This window comes from Brienomyrus brachyistius, chromosome 5 (assembly GCF_023856365.1).
Source record: "Brienomyrus brachyistius isolate T26 chromosome 5, BBRACH_0.4, whole genome shotgun sequence".
NCBI lineage: Eukaryota > Metazoa > Chordata > Actinopteri > Osteoglossiformes > Mormyridae > Brienomyrus > Brienomyrus brachyistius.
Window position 1 is genome coordinate 3,673,475 of NC_064537.1, and position 19,244 is coordinate 3,692,718.

Consider the following 19,244-nt stretch of genomic DNA (forward strand, 5'->3'; position numbering starts at 1 on the left):
CGGTTTTCATGTATTTGGGAATGTTGATCTCATTTGAGATCATTTCTAGCCTCTGAAGCAGGAATTCTAAAGGATTTACACAGCTTTATCCTCATGTGTAATTATTCTGTCCGTCATTTTTGATGACTCATAATGCATCAGGCGTTTAACTTGTCTGCAGCATGTCATAGCTGAAAGTTCGCTTTCGTTTTTCCCATTTCTCTTATTCTCACTCATTACTTCGTGACAAGGACAATTCTGTATTGAAGTGCCATGGAGACCCTAATAATGATATGTTTTTTTGGTTCTTAAAAGCTGGTGGAGTTACCCCATCTTTCCTGTGACTCAAACCACAAGGTTGAGGTGAAGCTGTTTCCTATGTAATTTTCAGCTCTGCCATCTTTGTCCCATCACGCTACCATGGCAATATGTCTCAGTAAACCATGGGACCACATACCCAGGTAGGAATTTGTTGCTGATTGGCTTTTGTAGGACAGTCTTTATTTTGACCTAGCGACCCCAGAGGAAGGAGCCAGGGCATGCATGCATCCGGTCAACATAAAAAATTCATGTTTTTTTCCTGCCCACGCCCTGGTTTTTCCACTGTCTGTATGGGTTGCATGGATTTCATGGACCCAGTCATGTGCACAAAAAACTGTGCTATTAACCATGCCAGTTTTAATCATGCTGAAAAACAAACTGGGATCTAATTTTTTCCAATAAATATGTCTGGCATGAAACAGTGTCTCCCTCTAGTGGTGGGACCCTGCATAGGCCCTTTTTTATCCAGAGCTCTGTGGAATTCTGCCTGTTGCCCACAAAAAAGATGCCTCTGAATGTAACCACTGGTTTTGCATCCTGAATAAGGTCAAAACAGATTTAATGTCTTGAGAATGTGATGGTAGAATTATGCATGCCAGGAATAAGAGACTCCTTGACTTAGCCAACATCAGAAACCCTCCTGAGATTTGAAGAGGCAATCATCTGCTTACAAGCCTGTGTCCCTTGTGAATTCACGAGGAGGGTTTCCATGAGCTTCCTGCCAAGGCCAATGACCCTTGTGCATGAGTACAGAAATATGTCTGACATTAGACTGAAGGTGAATGGAGTCCAGAGTCTTGTATATGGTTGGATCGTGGAACAGGGGAGCAACTTCACTAAGGGGTGTCACCTGCACATTTTTGAGTCACAGCACAGCCCCTCTGACCAGACACTGAAGTATACCCTCCTCAGATCTACTCCACTCCCCAGTACTCTTTAGCTAGTCTTAGATCTTCACAGTCCAGTGGTACGGAGTAATGAAAGCGTATAGGATCTTTCTGGAAAGTGAGGCTCATACATTACCTGTACTAAATATAATACTGCAGAAGTCCCATTACTGATCTACATGAACAGTGAAATACTCCCAGTGTTGATCAGCACCAGCTGAGTATGCCGCACACTTTCACTTCAGTAACTGGAAATCAGTTTCAGTACTTCTGTGCAGTACGTGTCAGGGTCAGTGTTGTTCTGTGAAAATTGGATGAATTTCAGCACTGGCTTGCAGAATCTGAATACATTTTAGTGTTAGTCAAGACATCAGGCATTCATCTACACAAATGTCAATCGCTGGGTTGCTGTACAGTACAAGGTATCTCATTGTTAGTCTATAGCAGCTGTGAATCTGTTTCAGCATTTTTGTGCGGTAAATGTGAATCCCAGTGCTGATCTGCAATAACTGAATTTCTCTAGTGACCTGCAGTAACTATAAATGCACTGACAGTGAATGAGTCTCTGCATTTATCTTCACTGGCTGAATGAGTCTTATCATTTGTCTACTGCAGGGCTCTTCAAATGTGGAACTCGATTCCAAATTCAGGCCCTGTTTTCAGTTGTCCTATGTAGTTAGTTTAATAATTTCTGATTCTGATTGGTCAGAGGCTTTGCACCTGGCTCACAGGAAAAGGAAGGCTGGAAAACCAGCAGAGCTCGGACCTCGAAGACCGTGATTTGAATAACCCTGGTCTACTGTATTTGTGAATGAATTCCTCTATCTATCTGTGCTGACTGAATGAGTCTAAGTGTTTGTCTACTGTAACTATATGAGTCTCAGTGCTGGTCTCCAGTAACTCTGAAAGAGTCTCAGAGTTGGTTTCCAGTAATTGTGAATGAGTCCCAGCACTGGTCTTCAGTAACCCTGAATGAGTCTCTGTATTGGTCTCCAGTAACTCTGAATGAGCTTCAGCATCGGTCTCCAGTAACTCTAAATGATCTTCAGCATCGGTCTCCAGTAACTCTGAATGTGCCTCTGCATTGGTCTTCAGTAATTCTGAATGAGCTTCAGAATTGGTCTCCAGTAACTCTGAATGTGTCTTAACGATGGTCTCCAGTAACTGAAAGAGTCTCAGCATTGGTCTCCAGTATCACTGAGTCTCCGCATTGGTCTCCAGTAACTCCGAATGAGTCCCCGCGTTGGCCTCCAGTAACTCTGAATAAGTCTCATGATCTCCAGTAACTGAAGTAGTCTCAGCATTGATCTCCAGTTACTCTGACTGAGTCTCAGCACTGGTCTCCGGTAACTCTGAATGTGTCTCAGGCTTGGTATCCAGTACCTCTGAATGTATTTCAGCATTGGTCTCCAGTAACTCTGAATGAGTCTCAGTGTTGGTCATCAGTAACTCTGAATGAATTTCAGCATTGGTCTCCAGTATTGCTCAATGAGTCTCAGTATTGGTATGCAGTATCGCTCAATGAGTCTCAGCGTTGGGCTCCACTAACTCCGAATGAGTCTCAGATTAGTCTTCAGTCCAATACCTTGTCCACAGTATCTGAAGAAGCATTACAGCCCAGTTCTTCAGTAACTGCCAGTTTCTTTGAATGACTGTCTGCTTTCTATAGGTTTGATTCATATGCTTCTATTCATTGACCCCAGGGATGGGACAGCCCAGGCTGATTATGGTGCTTACAGTCATAATGTTGTCCTATTACTCTGTTCTTACTGGAGAAAACTGTAGTCAGCATCGAATATTTATAATATTGAAACCTTTCTTTTCTAGTGAATACTCTTTATATGGAAGGAGTTAGAGCAACATTACAAGGCAGTCTCAGCAAATACGTAACTCTGTTTTGTCTTGCCACAAGCAAACTTGCCGTTATTTATAGAGCATTTGCTGTGACTTGGCAATCTGTGGCTGCTCAGTGACACTGACGAAGACTGAGCTGAGGTCCATGTGAAAATGACTAAGTATTCCCAGCGATGCTGACTTTCATTTGTGCCTTGTGGGTGCAAAAGGCAGAATTTCCCTTCATTTGGGCCTCAGGGGACTCTTTCATCTTTAACAACTTACACAGCTAAATATTTTACTGAAACCATTAATCCCTGGGCAGTGAACCAGCTGGCCAATTATTAATGCTGTATTCTGCCTGTGAGTTTGGGCAGTTATACCAGAGGTTCAGTAACAGACAAACGTTCCTGGACAATAAGACTACTGGAATATGCACTTCCTGTGTGTAACAGGGTCTTGCCCAGGTCCAGGCAAAAGGCAAACTTTTCTAATCTGCCATCAAATATGACGCTTGTGAAATGTAAGCATCATAAATGCCAGGCTGATCCTTTTCCATACTCAACAGAGACGTTGTTCATCCGCAGTCCATCTGGCCCAATGTGCAGTGCGGCCTTTTTTTCAGCAAGGGGAAACCAACAGATACGAATGTGTCAGTGTATCGCCTAAGAAATTCTGGCTTGCAGATGCTGAACGCTATCCCGCCTTGTTGGCCGTCTCTGTGCTCCCCCACGCCCCCCCTCCCCCCCTTCCCTCCAGTACGTGGAGAACATCAGCAGCAAGCAGAGTGACCTGGACAACTACATTGCCGAGGGCTACAAGACAGCGCTCTCGGAGGAGAGGAGGAGGTACTGCTTCCTGGTGGAGCGGCAGTGTGCTGTGGCCAAGAACAGCATCGCTTACCATGGCAAGGTGAGGAGGGCCCACAGACCAGGAACTGTGGTGCCCCATGTGACCAGCACCACCCAATCACGCCACTGTATTTGTATCTGGTGCTTTCTCCCCACAGGCAGTCAATCATCTACACCTATACATATAATCCTTCCCCTCCATCAATTCATGCTTGCATTCATATGCTAACCATGGGCTACCATGCTTTCAATCCGTGTTGCATAGACCAGGGCTGCCTTGAGAGCTGAGTATCATACGACAGTCATATCAGTCGGCGGGGGCTTTTGTGGAGGGGAGATTCAAAGCAGGGGCGGGGGGTAGCTTCTCTGCCGTCACTCAAACTGAGTTCTGCCTCTGTGTTCAGCTGCCCCCTGCTGGCCAGGGTTATTATAGTTAATGAAAACTAAGACTAAAATTAAAAATAGGAGTGAAAAAAAAATTAACTGCAATAAAAATTAAAAGGACAGTTTCCAAAAAAAATTGAAAACAAAAAAAATATTACAATAATCAATGCAACATGAACTAAAACAAAATATAACTCGGGTAAAATCTACTTCATTTTTACTCCCTCGATTTGCACTGTGCTTGTGGGCTGCAATTTACGTTTCATCGTAACGCCCACAGGAAGCAATGATCGTCAGAGCGTTTCTCTTTGGTTGAGGTATTTGTGTATACTGTTTTTCTGTGTTCCTCGAGGATGGGTGTGCTGTTTTTGACAGGAATAACAACAGTGTTCGCAACAAAGGTAAAGGATTGTTTAGGATCCCAAAATAGTTCTAAAAACGTGATCCAGAGAGAAGAAATTAAGTTTTATCTCGTGAGCAATGCAGCACATTTCTTCCTTTCTCTCTGTCTCATAGACACACGCATAATGTGCTGTGCATTGGTTTATGTAATTGAAAATGTACTTTTCCAGGCTAATCTTTTGTTAAAATATGAGATTACTGGTAAATAGATACCAGCTACCAAGCTTTATTTAATGGTTTGCCATTTGATTCATGTTTATTAATTATACTTATTTCTTCATATTCCTGTACCTCTTGTCAAGGTTAAAATAGGGCTGGTGTCATTGCAGAGAGTCTTTCACACAATCAGTGTTGAGTGAAATGTTATTCATTTTGGCATTTCGGGTGTTTGAAATGTATTAAACTTTGTTTCAGCATTTTCTTAATGCTTTGTACAATAATTGTCTGATTGCTATACTTTAGTATTTCTAGGAATAATTCCTCACTTTTTAAACTCAGCTCCCCTATGGGTTTTCAATGGGGACACCCAGATAGACTTTACTTTCTCCAAATCCTGTTATTCCTGTGTGCATATTGTAACCAGGGACTGGGAGCATCAATAATCCAGGTCCTTCATGGCTATGAAAACATGATGGTGTTACAGAAGTGAGGGCTTTGGACGGCAATGTTAAGGCAGGAAAGCGAAATGCTTCACACTTTCTCCTTCGCTGTATCATGTGCAGGGTGAAAGCATGCAAGTCCTTTCCAGTGTGATATCAAAGCTGGTACTTGAAAACTAAAATTATTACTGAAACTAAATAAAAACTGAACTCAAACTACTTGTACACTCTTAAAAGAAACTGTAACTGAAGTAAAACGGAAAACCACAATGGAAAACTAAATAAAAATGAAAATTAATGTAAATTTAACAACTATAATAACCCTGTGGGGGGGGGGGGACTCGGGCCTGGAGTGATGGGTCCACTTGTCAGCGCTGAGTGGTTTTCCAGAGTGGAGCGTCCAGCCCATGATCGCCACAGGGAGATGTGTGTGTGTGTGTGTGTGTGTGGGAGGTGTTTTCTCAAAGATCACTGAAGTGCTCTCTGAGAGAGCCGGGGAAGCGAGTGGCATAGATGCTGAGTGTGTGGGGGGGCGGGGAGATGGGGGGGCGGATGGTATGAGTCATGCGGAGGAGAAAGTGGAGTGAGAGCTGCATCTGTGGGAGAGGTGAGGGGTGTTGCAGACCCCGGCCTTGCTTCCTACCTGTTGCGTGAATCACCAGTGGAGGGGCCCTTTGCTGGAGATGGCGTGCACCCCATGGAGCGAGCCAGTACTCATCTGCACCTCCAGGGATCAGCCCCCTGGGGGTGTAACACACTAGAGGTACAGCCACACCCAAAAAAGGGAGCCCAGTCTACCAATCTTTCCTTGCATTTGATCTGTCCCTTAGCATGGAGGGGTGGTGGGGCATGATTGGGGCCACGCACTTCCAGGGACTAATGGGTCCAGGGGAGTCACCAGAGATGAGCCCCAACTTACCCTTCTGGGTCCTGGGCATCACCAGCATCTCCTCCCAGAAGATCACACCCAGACACTCTTTGCCATGGCTCACCTGTCCTGATGTTTCCATGTCAGCTCAACTATACTGTCCGGGTGCCTTTGTGTGCATAAACGTTAATGCTTTCCCATGTTGTCTTCTGTCTAAGTCAGAAATCCTTAAATAACCCCTTCTGTAAGTTACTAATAACATTCTGTTGGCGGAACGGCCTGGTCTCCTGCTTTCGGTCTTTCTGTCTTGGAGTCACACACGGTGCTCAGCTCTTGGTAAAATGGGGCGGAGCTTCAAGAGGAAAGTTTAAAACGACATGAGTCGTGACTGGAGGCGCTGTCACCTCCTGCCAGGCGTGATCCGGCTCATACTTAGTTCTTCTGCTATTGGCACGAGATGAATTCAAGGTTAATCTGCCCCTTAATTAGTGATGATAAAGCATAATTAATCCCAAGAGCATTTTTCTGTAAATATTGCAAATATAAAGAGCTTGTTGTTGGCATATTTTCATGATAATGAATATTGTAATAAAGTAAGAAGTCTAATCAGCCCTTTAAGCAAATTTTAAATGCTCATTAGTTTTAAGTTTGGCTGGAGGGGGCATATTTGAGAGCCAGCTTCGGAGATTGATGGATGTATGGATAATCTGCAGTGTGTTTGTGTGTGTGTGTGTGTCTAGGGCAAAGACCTGCTGACTCAGAAGGTCCCCATATGGCAGCAGGCCTGCTCAGACCCCACCAAGCTGCCAGAGAGGGCCCTGATCCTGGCCCAGCAGATGTCGTGTGGGGGTGGAGGCACCCTCATGGCCAGCCCCCGGCATTCCTCCAAGGGCAGCCTGCACATCACTGAGCCCATGCCAGGGTCCAAGCCGTTACCAGTGCCGCCTGAGCTGGCCGGACACTTGGGGGGTAGCCTGGGGCAGCAGACGGTGAGTGTCAACCCCCCGTCACCATCACCGCCGGGTGTGTGTGGTGGGGGGGGGGGACGAAGACGGCTGCTTTATGTGGGGTCTGTTTGCAGCTTTAGCTCAAGTAGCAGACGGATAGATCACATATGTGACCCTGCAACCATTGGTTTTGAGTCGAGCCTCTTAACCATTATGCCACCCACTGACTTATGGAGGGCTGAAGTTTAATGGTGTCATCTGTCATATCACACAACAGGCAATCATACGCCCATGAACACACCCACAGATGTACAAATACAGACACAGCTTCTTCAATAGGTGTACCCACCCACTACTCATACCACGCCTTTCCTGTACCATCATCCAGAATGGGGGGGTCCTGGGCTCCTGGAGCTTTTCAAATGCTGTCACACACGGGTCACTTACCATGAGTGTTCAGTACCGGCTCAGATGATACCCCAGTGTTACAAAGGCTTTTATTACAGGGTTATGAGTCTGAGAGAAGCTTTGGAATCTCTTAGTGGGCCTGTGTTTACTTGGCCTAATTAGTCAAGTGTGACATCCATGACTGTGATACTAAATTCCCTACAGTGATGCCCAGTTATCAGTAACAGGATAATTTAAAGCTGCCAGGTGCGTGTGAGTCTGTGTGTGCGATTGCTCCAGTGTCCACTCAGCTATGCAGATGGTTACTGTATAACTGCAAACTTCTAAACACTGCCTGTCACTTGGGATGATAGTGTCAGCTCTGTTAGAAGTGCTAGGTGGGTGTCCTAATGTGTGTGTGTGTGTTCGTGTGCACAGAGGCTGATGAGCCCCGATGCGATGCCCCTGGTGAACGGTACAGCTGGTCTCCACGGAGCTGACTACGCGCACTGGGCGGAGGAGCAGGTGGCGCAGGTGAAGCCGGCCTCTCCGCAGGTGCAGCGGCAGGCCGGTGAAGTGTACTCCAACACTCTCCCAGTGCGCAGGCCCACTCCGTCTAAGAGCAAGGCTGCTGTGGGTACGAGGCACCCCGCCATGCAAGGGCACCCTCAGCCACCTATTCTGAGCTTCACATAAAGGATGCTAAACCAGGAGCGAGGTGTTTAATGAAAGCAGGAAAGAACTGAGAGAAGCGGGAGGAAGAGGCAGAGAGGGAAAGAGGAGAAGGACAATGTCTCCCGAAAGAGGAGAATAATCGGGTGCAAAGTCACATCATACATTATGTAATACAGGTTGATGGAAAGCTGGGGAGGAGGATATGACTGATACTACCAAAGCTCGCATATCAGCGAGAAATGTGTGTCTAATATCAGTGTGGGTTTCATTTGATATCAGCGAATACTGTGTCTCTGGTTTTATTGAGTATTAGGTATCTAATATCAGTGTGGGTTTCATTTGATATCAGCGAATACTGTGTCTGGTTTTATTGAGGATTAGGTTTCTAATATCAGTGTGGGTTTCATTTGATATCAGCGAATACTGTGTCTCTGGTTTTATTGAGTATTAGGTGTCTAATATCAGTGTGGGTTTCATTTGATATCAGCGAATACTGTGTCTGGTTTTATTGAGGATTAGGTTTCTAATATCAGTGTGGGTTTCATTTGATATCAGCGAATACTGTGTCTGGTTTTATTGAGGATTAGGTTTCTAATATCAGTGTGGGTTTCATTTGATATCAGCGAATACTGTGTCTGGTTTTATTGAGTATTAGGTGTCTAATATCAGTGTGGGTTTCATTTGATATCAGTGAATACTGTGTCTGGTTTTATTGAGGATTAGGTGTCTAATATCAGTGTGGGTTTCATTTGATATCAGCGAATACTGTGTCTGGTTTTATTGAGGATTAGGTGTCTAATATCAGTGTGGGTTTTATTTTATGTCAGTGATTACAGTGTCTGATATCACTGCGGATTAGGTGTCTAATAGTGTGGGTTGTGTGATTTGTACTACAGTGTATCAATCTTTGATGCAAATTCTTTCCACTCCAGCTGAGAACCGGACACTGCCAAGGTCCAGTTCCATGGCAGCAGGGCTGGAGCGCAACGGTCGGACCCGAGTCCAGGCCATCTTCTCCCACGCAGCAGGTGACAACAGCACATTGCTGAGCTTCATCGAGGGTGACATCATCACCCTACTAGTGCCCGAGGCACGGGATGGCTGGCACTACGGGGAGAGCGAAAAAACCAAGATGTGAGTGACCTCTGACCTGGAAAAAAAACACAGTATAGTTATGCGGATAGACATGAGGTCAGTCTGCTTGCTCATTATTCATAACACTTTCTACTGGCCAGTGTACTGCATTTACACTCCCTGCCCTCTGATTAGTAGCCCAAACTACTACCCTGATTAGTAGTAGTGTTTTATTGGTTGTCGTTGTGCTGCAGGCGTGGATGGTTCCCGTTCTCCTACACGCGATTGCTCCCTGAAACCAATGAAAGCGACCGGCTCCATGTCAGGTGAGTGTGTGTGTGTTCTGTGTGTGCGTGTGTGTGATGCCTGTCCGGCACGACAAACTCCATGGGACTGGTGCCTGCCCAGCGTGAGCATGTTTGGGTGTGTGTCCTGTGATGCCCCCCCCTGAGGTAGACGTGCATGAGGGATGACTGGCTGTTCTCAAGGCAGAGACAAATGGCACCAAGTGCTTCAGTGAGGGACACAGTAGGCAGCTCCATTTAGAAATACTTTATGCCACCTCAGTATTAATATTAATATTAATGTGCTGGTTGGCACTTTATCCGTCGAAATGGAAATGGGGATTCGCCACTGGCAGGGAGCTGTAGGAGGCTCTTTCTGCTTCTCTCTCCTGCTTTTAATCTCTGGCCATAAAAAAATAAATAAATTCTGATCGAAGCGGGAAGGTCTGATTCAGTTCGGTCAAATCTTACACTTAATGGCTTTTTTTTTTTCCTCAACCCCTCCGAAAGGTGAAAGCTAGAGAAGCGATTTATGCAGAGCAGGAATCATTGTCTCGCAGTATGGATGGTGCTGGGCTGATTTGAATAGATCTGTTTTTCTCTTTTGGAATATTTCATGAGGGAGTGTATTATTAAAAGATGAAATCGTCAGCCACGGAGGGTCATCACCATGCCTGTGTGTGTGTAGCAGGTGTTGCCATGTGGGTGTGTCATCATGTGCATGCACATGTTTCTCGGGTAGGTGTGTGTGGGTCCACTAGGTGGCGCTGTACCTTTGTTTTTACTGAAACTGGCCTCTCCCGCCTGCAGTCTGCATCATGGGAGGAGCAGCAGCACGGGAAACCTGCTGGAGCGGGACGACCTGACCCTGCCCCCCCCTGACTACGGCATGCCCAGCCGTCAGCTGGCACAGCCCACAGCACACAGCCGGCAGCGCCCCTATAGCATGGCCATGCCTGGCTTCTCTCAGGTGGGCGTCCGGAGACGGATGGCGACACTAGAAAAAACACCAATGATCCATATGAGGTCACATGTGACCTAAGAACCTGGGCCTGTAAGAGTAAAATAATGACCTGACAAAATGAGCTGCCCCTTTGGTCCCCATTTTGGGACTGCTCTGTCCCTGCCCCCCTTCCCTTGTCCTTTAACAGGAGAAGAGGAAGGTCACAGCTAGGCATGATAAGCAAAGCAGAATGGCAATGGGTAGGTGGGACACATGGGGGGGTTTGGTGACACAGTCAGCTGGGGGCATGCAGGCTGTGCGAGCCTTGTGTGGCTGAGTGACTGTTTGTTATGAAAACCTGCGGTATAAAGTGGGTTGGTGGGAAGGGGTGGGGGGAGGTTAGCAAGGTGGTCCTCAGGGTTTCCTGTCACCAGACATTACTGTTTCGGTCCCCTGATGCTGGTTCCTTACTGCCACCTGCTGTTCATTTGACATTATATCCTGCACTGGATGAGTTAGATGTGAAGGGCATTTTATTGCTTAGATGTCTAACAATGCTTAAGACAGACATTAGTAATGGATCAGATGTTTTGGTATGAACTTCGTCCACTGAGTATTGGTGTGGTGTTGGCAAAGTCTATGAGTTCCCTCCATGATTATAAGTGACGGAGTGATATACAGCTATTATTTCACTCAAATCCCCTATCAAATGTAGAATTAACACCCCTCAGAGGACCTCCGTTTCTCATCAGTGTCCCCTACAGGACTACAGAAGCACAGCTGGACCTCCTTCCTCTCCCATGAGGTGAATGACATTGTTTTTTTTTTGTCTTCCAGCAGGGAATGGCAGATTACGAGTCGCGGTTTCCCACCAGGTAAGCCTCTCATCCTTACCTCGCATGGTAATTTACATCTTTCTTTGGCGTGTTACTGGGCTGGGCCCAGACACAGAGAAAGGCGGGGGTGCAATATGTAAATAAATACAGGACACGGTGATTTCTGGGATGTCCAGAGTCAGGCTGAGCCAGCTGTGGGACCACCTACCCCCTTCCTGCAAGCTGCCAGGGAGTGACCATAGGTGGTGGTTGATGAGAGCAGGCGTATCTGACCCAGTTAGGGGTACATCTCGGCCTGTGGGGGTGGCGACTGCTGCACTGTTGTCCCAGAATCCTCAGCAGCGGGAAGCCGCCCCAGTGGCACCAATTTATGTTAAAGGGAGTGACAAGCAAACAGCTAATCACGTACCGAGACTACTCACACTCTTCACAAACTCCTCTTATTTTACTTTATGTTTGATATGCTTGTTAATTGTTTTGTTTAGCCAGTGTTTGTTTAGCAAGCAGTAAGGAATTAAGTAATACTTTGTCCACATTAGCCAAATTGATACTTTTTTGAGCATTTTCAGTATTTCCCTTTGCGTTTTAAGTAATTCGGTTTGTGGTTTTGTTATTTATTCTTTGATTTTTGTATATGTTCTCCTACGTTTGCACCCCCCTGATTCTGCCCTGTGTTGTTGGTTTTCGTCAGACGGCATCCTGACACACACGTAGGGAAAGGCAGCCGCTTAAGCCCAATAGCTGCCCGCTAGCAGCCTGCGGGTAGCGGCCGGGCCGTCAGGCCACCGCTCCTCGCTAACGTTAGCCCAGTTATGTGGGTGCGTGGGATTGCTGGCTGCACCTCCCGGTGCCGCGTCTGAGAAGGAAGTGACGCCGTTCCTTCAGCGGGAACAGCAGGCTGAGGGCGTGAAGGTGACTAGGGGTTGACTAGACAGGGCTTGAGGCGAAGGCGTGACACGCCGCGTTCCCCGGGCCTGTCTGCCACCCCACAGCAGCTTTCTGTCGTGTGCGCAGCCCCATGACACCATGTGACATCACCGATGATGAAAGCGGGAGCCCAAAGTGAGGCCTTCCCTCGCTCTCATGACAGCTGGCCACTCGCCTCATTCCATAATGCTGTCATTGTCGTTAGACACCCTGCTAATTACATGGCTTTGTTTACCCCATAACCTGTATACGACATCATGCTGACTGATTCATTTTTCCCAAGAATCTTTGACAAAACTCTCTGTATTAATGGAGAGCCAGAAAATTATCTATTACGTATATAAAATTGTCACATCGCAACTATTACATAATTATTCTAAAATATGTATTAATAATCTATTCATTTCATAAACATTTTTCTGATATATATGCAAACTTGAAAGATCATCAAGTCAATGCTGTTTCCGAAATGTACTTCTATATTTTCAAATATTCTTGGGAACAATTAATGAACAGTCTTGCTGGTTTATGAATTAGCTATATCTGGGATGTTGTGCAGTGGGGTGGGGGGGGGATGGGGGAGGATTGTCTGATGTGATGTTGGGAGTGATGGGAGGGAGAGGTGGCCTCCTCCCACATCTCCATGCTGCCCCCTTGTGGTCTGATGTCACATTGTTCGTCTGAGTCCGTCCACCCTGGCAGCTTCTCCCTCTCTCTGTTCCACAGTTCCGAAGGCAAACTGATCTCCACAGTGTGAGGACAGACAGGCACACAGACAGGCGGCCGCGAAATAGGACAGGCAGCCACTTCCTCCGTGGCTCTCCTTTGCCCCGCCTCCCCCGTTCAACAACACCACTCCCTCCCCCGCATACAAGTCATTTCCACGTGAACAAGCCTGCCCGTGCAAGAGGCCATTCTCCCTCTTCTCTTTCACTCTCTCTTATCGGGCAGCACCAGTATCTGGGCTCTAAGACTTGGGGGCTGTGAGGCTTTGGAGGTAGTGCGCTGAGGGGAACCAGAACACAAGACCTGCTGGACCGGCTAGCCTCTTATGGACTTAATTTAATTATTTCAGTAGGTTCCTCTGAGTCTCATGTAAGTACTACCAACACTCTCCTGTAAATTAAGCCATGAAAAAAAAGACAAAAATTCCCTGCCCATTCTGAAATGGGGGGGGGGGGGCATTTGCCAGGAATGTGAACTCTTTATACAAGGGGGTGGAGTTTTTCTTTCAGGTGGTGGAATAAACACATTACCTGTCTCAGGTGTGCAGTCGAGCCAAGGGTTCAAGGATTCTCCCCGGAGCCCCATTAATATGAAGAATGACTCTGGGAACCTGGACAGTCAGCATATTCTTAGGTACCTTCTGAAGCTGCTTAGAAGGCAGCTTTTTTGGATCTTGCAACACAGCTGTCCACTTTGAAATATTATCCTGATGGAAACTGCATCTTTCAATAGTTTTTTTTTGCACCTAGGAAGTAAATTATTAATCAAAGGTCAGATTTTGACTAACCAGTGCTTGAAATTAAATCTCCATGACCTATAAATGATTATCACCTTCCTCGTGACATGAAGACCGTGACGTGCACTGTAACATGTCGTCTTTCATACGATCTTCTGCTCACACGTCTTTCTAACACCCTCGTCACCAACATCCACCCCCCCCCCTCCCCCAAGATTCTGCTTCTGACAAACAGGCTGTCGTCCCTGAAAGATTCAACACCACAGCACTGTTCTAAACCGTCGCTGTTCACCTCGTCCGTTAAAGGACGGATAACCGGTACCTCACGTGTACTGCAGCAACCACTGTAGCTGTGTCCAGCTAATGAAGGGAACATATGCTGCTTATCTGGGCCACTCGGCACGAACAATCCTGCTGGATCTGTCCGGGTTTTATAAATCACTCCGTGGTCACATGACCACCTGGACTCAGAAGTAGATTCCAGCTACATACTAAGGAGACAAATGACACAGATCTTTCACTGATGTTCTCATTTGGTTCTAGATCTGGAAACCAGGTCCACCAAGTTGGAAACACTGTGTAAAGTTTACCACACTTGTACATAGCTTTACACATTCTGTAGGCTGTAAATACACAACCTTTTGGCTTTGAGGACCATGAGTAACTAAAGTGTTTCTGTGTATTATTTAATCAAAAAACCTGGCTAACCTGCTAACTGATTAACTAGCTAAATGACTTGCAAAAGAGTTTTTGTGTTCAGCCGGTGGACCAGTGGATGATTGCGGTGCCTTTTCTGGCCAATTTTATTTATAATCCCTTTGAAAGCTACTGTGTGCCAACTTAACCAAAGCAGTCTATCTTCTGCGTCACATTTTATAAATACAATAATAAACACATCACCTGAAAGGAGCCTGGGATTTGAATTCTCTCTTGAAAGCCCATCAGCTCGTTTTTTTGTCTTGTCATCTGAAACCAGTGACTTTGTAAAGTATGGGCTTAAATAAAAGAAAAACGGCAATGAGCATTGAGAATGATGGGAAGTGTGTCTGTTTTTGTGGGTGTGGCCATGGTGGTCAGCTGACGCCAGTCACGGTCAGAGGGAGCCGGGCCTCTGGAGTCCACGGCTGAAACGAGCGTGATGTCAAGGGGGTGTGCGTTGGGTACCTTCTGTCAAAATGAAGAATGTTATCGGTTTGTCCACCATTGTTGGGTCGAGGGTCTCATTGTCATTCCACTTGATTAGCTCATGGTAACTTAAGGAGAGATTCCCTTGAAAATGAAGTGCATTCACTTGATTCTCACTTTCCGAAGGGGTCAAACCAAATAAGCGGAAAGGTCCTGACTGATTTCATGGCTTTTCACCAAAATTTACTATTAAAGAAAAAAAGAGACTTAAAGGCAGAGATTCATTGATGAGAAAATAAAAATTTCTGAGGAAAGGATATGAAGAGACCATCCTCCGTGAAGTCACAAAGGGGATCTCTCTCTCTCGCTCTCTCTCTCGCTCTCTCTCTCGCTGTCCCTGTGACTGACACCCAAGTCTTCGCTGTATGTTGCCAACACTGTCCATCTCTGTTTTGATAAATTTAGAGACAAATGCAGTAGAATGGGGACAACAGGAAGCTGCCAGTGTTTCTTCTTTCTCCACTAAAATAACTCCAAGGTATGATACCAGGTCTGCAGGCCCAGGACCTACCTCTCCATCAGTTCTTGGTGTGCGTTTTCCTTTGCTTTTGAAACGTTACATTTTTGATTGTCAAAGCAGGCTAAATGTAAATGATGTGAAGAACTTCATTTTGCATGCTTTTGGGAGGGACACCAAAGCTGTGTAATGTACTGTTGGTAAAGGTGCCTTACCACAACTTACCAAACCAATTTTCACCTCTAGTCTTTTTTTCTCTAAATAAAACGTAAAGAAGATTAATTTCCCATGGAGGTAGCAGGGACACCTGGGTTGTATAAGAACTTTGTCTCTAAATTAATCCTCAGTCTGAAGCCAGGATTGAAATCAACTTGACCATGATGTCTGTACTTGCCATTGGCTAAAGCCATTGTTGGAACCTGCCCTGAACCATGTTGTTAGGGTTTCCCATTGGCTAAAGCCATTGTTGGAACCCGCCCTGACCATGTTGTTAGGGTTTCCCATTGGCTAAAGCCATTGCCAGTACCCACACTGACCCTGCTGTCAGTGAATCCCTTTGGCTGAAGCCATTGAATACACTAGGCTGGACCTGTTTGTCTATGCTTCCCATTGATTGAAGCCATAGATGATCTGGTGTCTGTCTTGTCCTTTTTTGCCATTCGATGAACTGAGTGAACCTGGATTTGGCCGTATGTCCTTCCAATTGGCATTTCGGCAAAACCTCACCAAAGCACAGTTGATTGCAAAGACTTCTGGTGGGAATAAAAATGTTTCTGACTTAAAGCAAAAAAGGAAGCTGAAGTGAAACCCTCAGTGTTGCTTTCCTGTAACCTACAGTAGATAAGTTTGTCAGCCACCTGTCATGACGTGTAGTGATATAAGACACCGTCACCCCTTCCTGCTATCATCCTCTCATTTGTGAACTAGGGTGGAGCCTCTCGTCCTTCTTCAGCTCCACCCCTAACTGAAAGCTGTCCAATCACCACTCCCAAACACAGTTGGTGTCCCCTTTTCTGCTTCCTTATGACACAGTAGGGTGCCCTGCCATTTATGGTCATGTTGCATGTGATGGTAGGCAGTAAGACATCAACCCTGACCCGTGGCCCCCATCCCTCCTCCCCACTTTCCCACCATTGTCTTTCAGTCTAGCATAGAAGGCTTCTTGACCTTTCTTTAACTGCATGGACTCATGTGAGTGCTGCACAGGCCAGTGTGTGTGTTTGCGATTACAGATCCGTGAGTGTGTGCTTGTGTACTGGTGTGTACAATGGTGTAGCAGTGTGTGCGTGTGTGTGTGTGTGTGTGTGTGTGTGTTTGTTGCCTGCTTGCCTGGCTCTCCTTTTACTTCTGTACATTTATTTATTTTATTTTTCCGGGAAAATGATGCCTGTGTGCAGTTAACACTTTGTATCTAATGCTGTGGTAGCTATGGAAGTGGACTTGTACAAAATACAGGGAATTACATGGCATTAAAGCAGTAACAGATGCATGAATGGGTAAAACCTTTACACAGGAAACTATCTAAGCTGCTTTGGGTGAAAACCTCTTCCTAGCAGATAACTGTGAGCAGCAAAGCGACATCTCCTGTGGAGGAGATGCCTTTGTGCGGTCTCTGCACTTGTGCTCCACAGAAATTGAGAAAGGGTGCAGTATGTTAGCCTAGGAGTCTGTGCATGAAGCCCGCCTATAGATGAATGGCCGGTGTTTGGCTCCGTGGGTTAGGACACTCTGTCCGTGATCATATCAGGTGGCTGTTTCAATATCGTGGTTGCCAGGGTGATATCATCGTTGGGTCCTTGAGTAAGGCACTTAACCCCAGTTTCTCCCAGGACCACCATGCTTTCTCAGTTGCATGTTGCTTAGGATAAAAGCATATGCTCCATTTGTAAATGATGAAGGTTAAAACTGGTTTATTGTTTTTAAAAATGAGGGTGCTGCAATAACAACAGTATGGAGTGAAGCATACTGTAGTACGTAAATGTAGTACGTAGCATTTGTTACTTAGCACTCCCTAAATGTAGTACGTAGTATTTATTACTTAGCACTCCCTAAATGTAGTACGTAGTATTTATTACTTAGCACTCCCTAAATGTAGTACGTAGCATTTATTACTTAGCACTCCGTAAATGTGGTACGTAGCATTTATTACTTAGCACTCTGTAAATGTGGTACGTAGCATTTATTACTTAGCACTCCTTAAATGTGGCACATAGCATTTAATACTTAGCACTCCATAAATAATTGTAGTCTTGAGTTGTAGTCTTTACAGTAGTAGTTTAGTTCTGAAGTTGCTTAAGAAGTCAGACAGACTGAGGACTTCATATAGCCAAAGTAGTGATGTTATTTTGCGGCTGAAGGAGGGTTGCCACCTCCTAATGTGAAATTAGAGATTTAAATATGCCTATTAGAACATAAAACACCATTTGGTGCATTTGACTATTGTAATTTGAAGATTCTTTGCTTTAGCTTCTTTCATTTTACCAAACTGTTAGGTAATGATAGGCAAGCTAGCAGATATGGTTAATGTTTAAGCTGCCAAAACTGAAATGTTCAGAGATTGTTCACCCATGTTCACTGGTATACTAAAGCTGAGGGTTGTAATATTCTCAATAACAGAAAATTCTTAGGATTCACCTTGCAAAAACTGACAAAAGCTTATGATTTTTTAGTGTAAAAACAACAATTATTAGTATATGAAGCAGAGTATTTTAACCAAAGACATTTGTGTAGCATTACAAATAAATTAGTTATTGTTTTGCTATTTTATACTCCAAGGCATAGCTTGGATCTTTTAGTCATTATGCCAAATAACATGACATAAAACCACTTGTTTGCGTTGAACAATAAAGCACAAATCCCTGGAATCTCTTTACAGTGTGGGTCCAGAGTTTGCCCGGTTTTGAAAGAGCAGAACATCCCGTAAGTGATTGGCCTTCCTTGCCATCCAGCCAACCAATCACATTCCTTCTCTTTCCTTTGTCTCTCTCACTCTTCCTCTCTTTGTTGTACTTGGCTGTTACGCTATGTGTCTCCATCAAGGGGGCGTGGCTTAGCTGCTCGTTATTTTCACCCTGTGGCATCTCAGGACGGATATTCGTTGTGCTGAGATGTCATTTTTGCCAACCAACGAATCCAAAAAGGTTGTTGGTTGGTAAAGCCTGAGTCACACGAACCGGCCTGGCATGTCCACGTTATCCTGCCAGCTCAGAGCGATCACTGACTCCTTCGAATCCAGTACTCACTGCATGACTGCTTAGAAGTAGTCCAAAAGGGTCAGTGTCTATAGAAACCAGTAGCAGTTTTTGCGGTGGCAGTCCCCAAGGTACCAGCTACCTGGTGCCCCCCTGTGTTCTGGGGCTGTGTTTGCACATTCTAACAGCTACTTCCCTCCCTCCTGCTGCAGAGAAGTCGTGGGAGATAGCATCAGGCCAGCCATCAGCTATGAAAGATCCGCTTCTATCCTCTATTAGCATCTCCAGGACGTCCAGCTCATCTTGTCAACGGCCGGGGGCCTCTCTCACAAGGGGGGGGGGGGGGGAGAGGGGCTTTGGGAGGTAGTTTGGAGGTGGGGGGGCGGGGAGCGGACGGCCAGCAGTCTCTGCATCTCTATCCTGCACCGGATCACGCTTCTGCTCGTTGACCGAATCTTTGGCTTCCCAGGAATCATTCATCCCATCTTCTTAATCCACCACATGTGAGCCCAAAGGGTACGACATCTTCCACTGACAAAATGAGACTTCAAAGGCAAACAAACAAATCCGCAGAACAATCCCAGGAGGAAGCGTGGCAGAAACCTTAACCTGTGCAATATTTGTTCTTGTTTTATAGTCTCCTTGATAGCATCTGGACAGGCTTATTAGTAAGAGAAGCCTGCTCCGAAGTCAATTGTAATTCCCTTGTAAAACTACTATCAACAGCACAACAGAGCGGTCCGAGCTGGAAG

The 19,244-nt window shown here is 45.7% G+C and overlaps 1 protein-coding gene across 18 annotated transcripts in view; it reads left to right on the top strand.

The window, feature by feature from the left end:
• Positions 1-18,816, top strand: part of baiap2b (BAR/IMD domain containing adaptor protein 2b) — a 64,855-nt gene extending 46,039 nt beyond the window's left edge. For 4 of the 18 annotated variants that reach the window (XM_049015867.1, XM_049015855.1, XM_049015860.1 and 1 more), the window contains 8 exons: positions 3,780-3,932; positions 6,865-7,113; positions 7,897-8,095; positions 9,066-9,267; positions 9,462-9,533; positions 10,302-10,461; positions 11,272-11,309; positions 18,705-18,805. In XM_049015867.1, coding sequence (XP_048871824.1) covers positions 3,780-3,932; positions 6,865-7,113; positions 7,897-8,095; positions 9,066-9,267; positions 9,462-9,533; positions 10,302-10,461; positions 11,272-11,309; positions 18,705-18,771 — 1,140 coding nt within the window. In that variant the 3' untranslated portion in view covers positions 18,772-18,805. Of the gene's footprint in view, positions 1-3,779; positions 3,933-6,864; positions 7,114-7,896; positions 8,096-9,065; positions 9,268-9,461; positions 9,534-10,301; positions 10,462-11,271; positions 11,310-11,961; positions 12,183-12,923; positions 14,566-15,249 lie in introns of those variants that run through there. The other 14 variants (XR_007398294.1, XR_007398293.1, XR_007398292.1 and 11 more) reach the window with 14 other exon arrangements.
• The last annotated feature ends 428 nt before the right edge of the window (positions 18,817-19,244 follow it).